The following is a 9,215-nucleotide window of genomic DNA, read 5'->3' as shown; positions in this document are numbered from 1 at the left end:
CCGAAGATGTCAGCTTCCTGTTGCACAGCGTGGGAGAGGACGCATTCACGAGCGCTGTGGCAGAGTTTTGGCCTGGAGTTGTTCCGAATGGTCTACATGCGGTCCTTGTCAGTGGGCAGATTGGCGTATGGCTCCCGGACGTCATCGATGAAAGCCGCATCATTGGCGAGGCCTGGACAACCATCCAGTTCCCCCTAGACACATTTATCGAGCATTCCGATTTACCGTTCGGAAAGCTTTGTGCAAGGGTGGACCAAGAGACTTTGCGCCCCCAGATCATTGAGGAGGCGGAGATTCTTGATGGGAATCGAGCTGTCTGTCAGGTGCAATCATCTGGGGCCTACGTTGTTGTGCAGCTCTCGTACAGAATAAGGCGCATCACCCACCCCTACACACAGATGAGGCCTTTCAGCGCTGTTTATCAGGCAGGGCAGTACACCCCCACAGGCTACTCGCCCCCTCTCTACTCGACTGTGATGTTTGTGGTGTCCTTCGTTGGCGCGGGGTTTGTGTGCCGCATGGCATGGGTGGCGTACTTTGACAGCCACCGAATCGCAGCATTGAAGCAACTCAAGGCCAAGTGGCCAACCCACGTGATGCGCATGGCTTCCCGGCCGCTGACAACCCTTCGCAGCCTCGGTACCTTCTACGACAGGGGGCCAGGGAGCTCCAGTGTCTGGAGCAGCAGGGGCGGACGAGCTGTGTCATCCTGGTTCAGCCGGGCGTCTGGCAGCGTACTCCCGCACAGAAGCCGCTCTGCCAGGAATCCACAGTCGCACATCGCGATATCTGTTTCTGGCGAAGTTGACCCTACGTCGTCTCGGAGGCAGTCTGGGATGAGCATAAAACGGCTGTCAGTTCGCTTTGCATCTTCCTTCTTGAAGTACTTCGGGTCAAGTCGCAGACAGTCCCGCAAACCTCTGGAGAAAGAGGACAGTGAAGGCTTCAATGCCCGGATGATGGAGCGCATGATGGCAATGGACGCTGCCAGCGAGTGCGACGATGATGGCAACACTGCCCTCCACCTGGTGATAAGGAAGGGAAACCTTGCTGCAGTGAAGGCACTTCTGGAGCAGTCCTGCCATGGCCCACGCAACATTGTGGAGGCACAGAACAGCGATGGGGACACTGCACTGCACCTTGCGGCCGAGTTTGGCCATGCTGAAATCCTCAACGAGATGGTTGAGGCGATAGTTTCGGAGGCTTCAGTCCCGGCGGGCTCAAACATGCCTGACGGATCTGTCATCCGGCAGGGCTGGGACTCGTTCAGCATGAACATGACCAACGACGCCGGAGACACAGCCCTGCATGTGGCCGCTGCAAATGGCCATGAAGAGGTGATTGAAGCACTGCAGTCTCTTTCTGGCCTGGCCTTGAACATCAATGGCCAGAACAACCAGGGCTGGACACCACTGCACCTGGCAGTGCAGGGCGGGCACCTCGCTGCTGTGCTCCGCTTGCTACACAGCTCACCGTCGATCGACGTTGTGGACGAGCATACAGGGAACAACCCAGCAGCCAAACCTGTTCCAACACCGCTTCACCTGGCAGCTGTGAGGGGCCAAGTGAAGATTGTGCAGCATCTGCTGGATTATATGGCAGAGACGCCCTCGGAAACTATTGATAGTGATCTAAAGAACTACATGCAGAGCCGCACTTATCGGACCTCGCTTGAGGATTCAGACGAGGAGGGGTATGGCAATGAGCTAATGGAGCTGGTTCGGACGAAGTCAAGGTATGCGATCAGCCAACGCTATGACTCGGTCGATTTGTCTGATGACGAACACCATGACTACGAGGACTATGCTAGCAGCGATGACGGCCTTCTAGAAGTGGCCCAGCACCCTCAGCAATTGAATATGCTAACCCCAGACAGCAACGCCACACAGGAGGAGCAATGACTTGGAGTTTGTGCTTGTTGTGGATAGATATTCTCACATACTATAGACGAGTTTTGCAACTAGCTGTTTTGGTTATTAGAGAGAGAGAGAGAGAGAGAGAGAGACTGCTTATTTATAGTCATTAAATACGTGGATTCATGATTAATATACACGCACATGTATGCCGCTAGCTAGATTAATTTCCTAGACTCAGCACTGAGTGAGCCTGAGTCAATGCTGTTACAATTACGATTGATGGATAGACAAATAATAGTTCGCATAATAGATAGTTCGCGATCTGTATATGTAAGTAATCCCTTATTATTATTTGAAAGGCACCCGACCGAGTACTAGTACCTACTATCCTACATACCTTCGCATTTTAGTTTGGACGTAGGTAGCCCTGGGAGTCACATGTTCCGGGCTCCATATTCTTTTTTTAAAAACAAAAGGCATCCTCTCTAGAGCAGCCGAGGTTAGGGTCACCAGAGGGTCACACCCTTACGGCACCCCTTTGATCTTCACACTCTCATCTCCACACACGTTGTTAGGATCACGACACCCTGTTAATAATACAAAGCAGAACGGTGGTAAGTAAAGGTTGTCGCCCCCCTCCCCACACGCGCCACCCTCTCTAATAAGTTTCGGCTGTTTGTGCTTAATTTCCGCCAGGGCCTGGGGATGTACGAGTAGGGCAGGTAGGTACCCTACCTACTGTATGATGTGGGATCAGTCATCAGTGGGGGTAAGTCACGGTACGTCCGTGTACCCTTAACGCCGGGACGGGCGCGGCAACGGGCGGCGACATTTTTATAGGGTAAAAGAGGATTTTAAAAGTTATATCAGGTTAAGTACAGGATAACGTTATTATGTTTTGAGCTCAGAAACACTTTCAGAAAAAGTTGGTATACTGTGTTAAGTACTAGAACAGGCATGCACGGCAAGGGTGGTATCCGGCCGGATTTTCCTATATTCGGGTACTCTGTGTTTCAATACCGGGGGTTCCGGATCGGGTAGATATTTTGCACTCCTGGAACCGGGTGAGTAAATATTCAAGTCCTGCCGGAAGCAGATAGAGTAAATATTTATCTATCGCTAGGTCCCACTGTACTGCACGACCAATATCTGCACGGATCAGATGCGCGTCCGCTCGTTTTAGCACGCGCCTGAAACTATACGATTGTGGATTCTGCTGCCGTCTAATCTGCAAGGTACGGATTCTAATATGAAGCTAAAGCGTACAGGCAAAGGCCGCCTGAGTATGGCCTGTGAATATCACTTGTTTCAAATACTCGACTGTCTTGAAGCTCCCCTCGCCCCCTGTTCTCCCTGTTTAAAGCATCCAAACCCCCACCCCGTAGCTGTGTAACCTGTTCACCCTTATGGGTCACAAACGAGACTGACATCGTATTCCACAACATTCATTGGGTTGAGACAGGGTGTTGTTGTGCTGCTAGGTGCAAGGCAAACCTGACCCCCCAAGCTTGTCCAAGTCACGCCGAACACCTGCGCACCTCGTTTTGAGGCTTCCTTCTTCTGCCCGCCCCACAGGTTTGCAGCCCCACCCACTTTGCCTCCTTTGGCTGTACAATATTCCGAGTTCTTTTGTGAGACTGGGCTGAGATACGGTGTTGTTGTGCTGCTAGGTGCAGGGCAAACCTGTCACCCAAGTCCAGCACACGCCGCACACCTGCGCCAGCCTTTTGAGGCTTCCTTCAGCCCCACCCCCACAGGTTTGCAGCCCCACCCACTTTGCCTCCTCTCGTCTTCGCAGCATACACAACTCTTGTGTGAGATTGGGCTGCTTTTTTGGTAGGTGCTTATTTCTCAAAAAAAGTTTCTCAAAAAAATTTCGCAAAAGGTACATAATTATTTCTGAAAAAGATATTTCTCAAAAGGTAGTCGAATGTTTCTCAAAAGATAGGTTTCTATTTCTCAAAACAATGTTTCTCAAAAGGTAGGTTTTTACTTCCTAAAAGAATAGAGACCCCAACTCTCTCGGCGCCTGATGCTGATACTGGGCCGATGGCCTGACACTAGCCACTGCCATGTTTGGTTTTGTCAAGTCAGGCAGAGTGCCATCTAAGTAGGAGACGGCAAGCGTAGAAAACTAGGGGTTGCTATGACTCCTGTTAGCTCAGCTGGAGGACACACAGTCACACCTCGATTCATCCACTCTGCTCGTGGGATGTGCAATCCTCTTAGGAATGGCATCAGGATATGCAGCAGCGGCCATGATCGGGGGCAGCTGCAACCACGTCGGCCCTGGACTGTGGCTAGGCCTAGTGACAGTGCCTTTGCATCACTAGAAGGACCAGCGACAGATAAAAGCGGTGCTGGTCATCGGAGCTCCCCAAGGGTGGCATACTTGGACACCTTTCCTGTCAAAGGTCTACCGAACAAACGGTTGCCGCGGGCAAACCTGGAAGCTGGAGGATGTCTCCCGGCTGACAGAGAATGGGCGATCATAATGGGGAGACACTCTCACCTGTGGGATCCAGACAATCCAGCCAAGCTCTTCATTGAGAAAGGTCTGCAGGGCCTCCACCACAGCTCAAAGGTGTGCCTCCAGCCGCGTCAATCATCTCCTTGTCGGGGCAGTCATCCCGCAGTGCTTCTGAGGCCAAGTGGCTCCAAGTGTTGATCAACTGTTGATCCTCCGGCATGTTTGTACAGGTGAAGTTTCATCAGCTCATCACAGATGAAGTGCTCGCCGCCCTGAAAATGGAGTACGATATTGAAAACAAGGCCTTGTTTCTCCAGCATGAGGTTTGTCACTCGGGAATCCTCCTGCTCGTGATGGCAGAAAGCCAGAGGTCCACCGTTGTGTCACCCCTGCCTTGTTTTGTTATATGAACTGCCCTCATGTGTTACCCAGTCCCGATACTCCTGATCGAATGGTTGATGAAGTCGAGTTAATTGTTGTAGGGTGTGTGAAGGCGATCTGCGCAGCAGACGGCCCTATCTGTTAGAGGGAGGGCACTTGACAGAGAACCGACTGCATTCTCAATGGAAGCCTTGTTGATGGAATCAAAACGACTGCAGAGCAGTGTTGTGCATGAAGTGATTGGCTGCAGAGGGGGGCGAGGTGTGTTGAGGGGTAGGGTGTTGGGGGGGGGGGGGGGGGAGCCAGTCCCGGCTCTTCGTATAGCTAAACCACCTGCCATGACGTGTGTGAAACCCCCAGGATATGGAAGTGGGGGCAAACCTGAGGACTTTGGGTGGCATTGCGGTTGTGGAGGACTTCTTCACCCGGCTTCTTGCTGCAGGAAGCTCGCACCTTAACGCCCCCGATGACTCAGGCCCCCCTTTGAAGCTTGTGCATGGCGCCCAGGGGACTACTCATCAGGTGCGCCGTCTGCTGTGCACTGATCACCAGTGGGCACTGATGCATCTCAAAGTAAAAGATTGTTGGGCTCGAGGCCATTGATTCTCGCCCGTGAATATACACTATTAGTGTCACGATGGCCCTGCGCCACGCTCAAAATGTGCCCTGCAACTGGTTGTGGGGCACTTGAACTGGTCGAGCTCACAAAATTGCAGGCACCGATGCATGAGAAGCATGCGTTGTAGAGAGGCTTCATCTGTGGATGGCTCCCTCATCTGAATGGTGTCTCCATGGTGATGCAGTTTGGAAATGTGGGCGGAACTCAGGACAAGCTGCTGCTGCATTTGGTCAACCTGGAGTCAGTTAAAGACTTCGAAGGTAAACTTGGCCGTCAGGTTGACCCCCTGCGCTTTCGCGCCAACATTGCGTGGGAGGGTGGGGAGCCCTGGGAGGAGTGGAGCTGGGTCGGCCAGCATGTGCAGGTTGGGGAGGCCATCTTGGAGTTCATCGAGCCAACAGTGAGGTGCCCCGCAACTCAGGTACTTGACTTATCACGGTTCACAGCAATCAAAGCTAATGCATTGCTGGCAAACCTACCCAACGGGCCATGGCGGCTGACAACGCTGTGCTCAGGTGAACCCTCGATCAGCACAGCGGGACATGGTGGAAATTCCCATGAAGCTGCAGGAGCTATATCCCGATGCCACAGCAACGACTGTTACTGGGGAGACGATACCCTTGGGGGGGCCGAATGCGCGAGGTGGATACATGGGTGTCTACGCCCGGGTTGTGCAAGGCGGCCTTGTAGAGCCAGGCAGCACAGTCAGTGTGCTGCCATGAAAAGCTGTGCCACTGAGCATCCAGGGATACCTCTCAGCTGCGAGGGCCCGCTGTCGTTTTGATCAGGGTGTCAAATTGTGGACCAGCGCCCATGGTCACAACCAGTGCTCTGCCTCCCTCGCTTCAGGCTCAGAGAAAGCGTGACCTAAACTGTTGACAATGCTCACGTGCATACCTAGAACGGCAGGCTCTGGATTTAATCCCTTCTGATTCCCATCCAGTTGCTGTACCACGTGGGTGCAACCAAACTCTCAATATACAATTTACATGTGTTGCCGTGGAATATACTCAAATTCCAGTGTCGTAATCAGGGTGGGGCCGATGTTGACGAACACTGCATTCGCCAATATCAGTGCAAGTGGAACAACTAGCACTAGCCATCAGTACAAGCAGCTGCCAGTGTCTGTTTGCACAGCCCCACGGCAGGGTCCAGCCACTCCTCCAGGGCTGTGACAAGCCCGCCAAAGGTGCTGAAGTCTTGTGAGACACAGCACACATCAAGCTCAAGGACACGGGAGACGCCATCTGCAGTGAAAGGCCCATGTGCCGCTAGCAGCACCCCATGCCTCTCCACTGCCTCCTGGATCAACTCGACACCACCCATCGCCTGCACAAGCCCCTGGGCCTGGAGACACAGCCAAAGGATACCTCAATTGCGCGGCATGAGGTGCTGGGGCTGTCGGGCAGCAGTTACAGTTGTCCTGCTGGACTTGGCCAGAGTTCAGAGAGGACTGCGGGGTCAGACATGTGTCTGCAGCACGTGCCAATAGCAGGGTACACAAGTGGCTCGACGAGCACACTGCAATATGGTTGGGGCCATGCAGTACCTCGGCGGTGCTTGTGAAGGCAATGGCATCAATGGCTCCCTCTTGAAGCAGCTTAATCTCAACATGAGATGCCTTAGGGTGAGAACCTTCCCGCGTCACATAGGCAGGCACACGGACTGGGTGGGCTCCCGCCTCCTCCAGAGCATTGAGAAACCTCGGCACCACAGGGGGCTCCACCAGGCTGCCTGTCAGATAATACAATGTCGAGCTCCGTCAGCAGCTGAAAGAAGCTTGGCTGTGCACAGTTGAAACCCCAATGGGCAGCTGGCGCAAGGGCCGGATCGCGACTGCAGAGGGGGCTGATGGAGAAACGAAGGGCGGGGCCCTGCGATCGAGCTGTAACCTCCCGGAGAGAAGACCTCTCATCTCGCTCTGCGCTACAAATGATAGCATCATGCCCAAGTGAGTTGCGAGGCTGTGCCGCGAAAAAAAGAAACAGCTACATGGTTGCCGCACCTTCCACGGATGGAACTGGGCACAGGACGTTCGACCCTTGTGCTTCGCCAATAGTTTGCAGCTCCTTGACCAGTCCAAGCGTGCTTGCCTGTTGAAAGGGTTGCGGGTGAGAGTCATTGGAAGGCAACCAGCCAAAGCGTTGTTAAGAGAACATGGTGAAATATGCTTCTGAGACCAAGCTCTCTGGAGCCGGAACGGCACCCCATAACCATAGACGGGCAGATGCCCGCCCATCCCTTCCTAGCAGCGAGATACCTCTGCAGGTCGAATGTCGCATTTCACGCCTCGGCTCTCCAGAGCATCGCCATCTGCTCCTAAAGCACAGCACCTGATACCGGACCGCTGCAGTGCTGCAACTGCGCCCTCGGTACCTAAGGGAAATATTGCATGGGTTTTTGAAGGATGTGAGGTGTTGCATGCACAGAGTTCAACGTCAAGAGGTGTAAGGTGGGCAGACCCTTGTGCGAAGAGGGAGTGCTATCATCAGCTAACGGCCCCCTGCGTCTCGCTCTCCCGACAGGTGTAACAGGAGATGCACAACCGGCTGGGACGTGGCACCACCGCTGGACGCATGCATGACCGTGAACTGCAGAACCTACCTCCATAGATCTGAGCCAAACGAGACATCACGGCAGAGATACCGTTGGAGGAAGTAAATGCTAGATGGCTGAACTGGTCAAGCGAGTTAAGAGCCCCATCGAGTTCCTCCAGCTCTGAGGTCCGGGAGATGGATGTGATAACAATGGAGGGCACCCACACAGGTCGTGCGCCTGCATCAACCAGGCGCTCGGCCAGCCTGGATGCGTACTGTCTGGGGGCTAAGCGTCGATTGGTACCATTGCAGACCAGCAGTAGCAACACCAGGAGAAAAGGATCAGCATCGAAAGTCTGTACATTGTGAGGGACAGCAACAATAGCCCAAGGTAATTGACGAGTTTGCAGGCCAGACAACCGGCTCAGTTGCTGGAGGCCGAAAGAATCAACTGCAGGATTGAGCCGACAGATCCAGCTTCCCGCACCTGTAATCATCACCCTTTGGCCAGCCAGGGGCAGGTTTTCTGGCAGAATGAGCTGGTCCCGGTAGCCATACTGCATGCAGACCCTGCGCTGTGCCGGGCGCCCGCCCTTCCTAGTGTACTGCAACAGGTAACCCGGCGGCGAAAGTGGTGTCCTTTCTGCAATGCACGGCACAAACATGCCGGCCAACCGCGACCCGCAACACGCCATTGGCCTCCGAAGATGCTGAAGGTCGTCCACGGGACCTGGCTCGTCGGGATTGAAAACGGGTCGTGAAGAACAGTCGAGGATCCCAGAGGAGGGGGAGCCGGCTCATAAGGCACACAAGCGGCAAAAAATTGTACTGCCGACACAGGCCGACATGTCGAAACTGGTTACTGGGTGCTCTATATAGAAGTAGTAATCCTATTATGGTAGTACTCGTAATCATAATAATATTCTGTTTGATCATATCGGAGTGGGGAACGCCGAACGCGTTTGTCGGCTGTGTGCACAGTACGCAGTGTGCTGCCGGTACTGTACGTCTGTACCAAGAAAGAATTGTTACAGACTAGAGCGTCTGTACGTCTGTACCCACCATGTACGGAAGCATGCAAGGCCATGCATGGGGTACTGTAGGCGCGCGGGCCTATAGGCTATAGATCACCGGCGCGGGGAGATACTAGCTAGTACGAGCACTCGTACCTTGAAGCTTACCCAGCTGCGGGGTGGGCACTCGCAGCCGTCGCAGGTTATCGCTACTCGTAGCTGGGTACCTACGCGTACAGAGCGGCGAGTATTCTAACTTCTAACTAAATGGTAGGTATCTGGCTTGTCGCCCTCTATACCTCTACGAGTATACGAGTAGCAGGTAGGGTACCTAATTTG

At 53.7% G+C, this 9,215-nt stretch overlaps 2 protein-coding genes across 3 annotated transcripts; one reads left to right on the top strand and one right to left on the bottom strand.

The window, feature by feature from the left end:
- The first annotated feature begins 3,959 nt into the window (after positions 1 to 3,959).
- On the top strand, positions 3,960 to 6,227 carry LOC142356439 (uncharacterized). 2 transcript variants are annotated; one of them, XM_075408353.1, is made up of 5 exons: positions 3,960 to 4,440; positions 4,557 to 4,649; positions 5,068 to 5,229; positions 5,511 to 5,586; positions 5,842 to 6,227. In XM_075408353.1, the coding sequence occupies exons 1-5, from the start codon at positions 4,003 to 4,005 to the stop codon at positions 6,108 to 6,110; spliced, it is 1,038 nt and encodes a 345-aa protein (XP_075264468.1). In that variant the 5' UTR covers positions 3,960 to 4,002; the 3' UTR covers positions 6,111 to 6,227. The 2 variants fall into 2 exon arrangements, with proteins under 2 accessions (XP_075264468.1, XP_075264467.1); XM_075408352.1 differs by having other exon boundaries at positions 5,511 to 5,747; positions 5,842 to 6,185.
- A 119-nt stretch (positions 6,228 to 6,346) lies between these two features.
- Positions 6,347 to 8,567, bottom strand: LOC142356441 (uncharacterized). Its single transcript, XM_075408354.1, has 6 exons — positions 8,351 to 8,567; positions 7,931 to 8,149; positions 7,587 to 7,702; positions 7,332 to 7,419; positions 6,876 to 7,060; positions 6,347 to 6,673 (listed from the first exon to the last, which is right to left on the bottom strand). Exons 1-6 carry the CDS (start codon positions 8,556 to 8,558, stop codon positions 6,422 to 6,424), a joined length of 1,068 nt encoding a protein of 355 aa, XP_075264469.1. The 5' UTR covers positions 8,559 to 8,567; the 3' UTR covers positions 6,347 to 6,421.
- Positions 8,568 to 9,215: the final 648 nt, after the last annotated feature.

This window comes from Convolutriloba macropyga, unplaced genomic scaffold (assembly GCF_964194025.1).
Source record: "Convolutriloba macropyga unplaced genomic scaffold, txConMacr16.3 SCAFFOLD_1508, whole genome shotgun sequence".
Classification (NCBI taxonomy): Eukaryota; Metazoa; Xenacoelomorpha; order Acoela; family Convolutidae; genus Convolutriloba; species Convolutriloba macropyga.
Note: the sequence above shows the minus strand (reverse complement) of the source record. Positions and strands in the feature narration are given on the sequence as shown.

Bases quoted from the DNA above. Each gene is read 5' to 3' on its own strand.
- LOC142356441 (XM_075408354.1), bottom strand. From the start codon at position 8,558: ATGGCGTGTTGCGGGTCGCGGTTGGCCGGCATGTTTGTGCCGTGCATT. The intron at 7,420-7,586 runs GTATCTCGCTGC...CCCTTTCAACAG, and splicing joins GCGACATTCGACCTGCAGAG to GCAAGCACGCTTGGACTGGT. The intron at 6,674-6,875 runs GTACTGCATGGC...CTGTGTCTCCAG, and splicing joins CCTTCACAAGCACCGCCGAG to GCCCAGGGGCTTGTGCAGGC.
- LOC142356439 (XM_075408352.1), top strand. From the start codon at position 4,003: ATGACTCCTGTTAGCTCAGCTGGAGGACACACAGTCACACCTCGATTC. The intron at 4,441-4,556 runs GTGTGCCTCCAG...ATGTTTGTACAG, and splicing joins GCCTCCACCACAGCTCAAAG to GTGAAGTTTCATCAGCTCAT. The intron at 4,650-5,067 runs GTTTGTCACTCG...TGAAACCCCCAG, and splicing joins CCTTGTTTCTCCAGCATGAG to GATATGGAAGTGGGGGCAAA.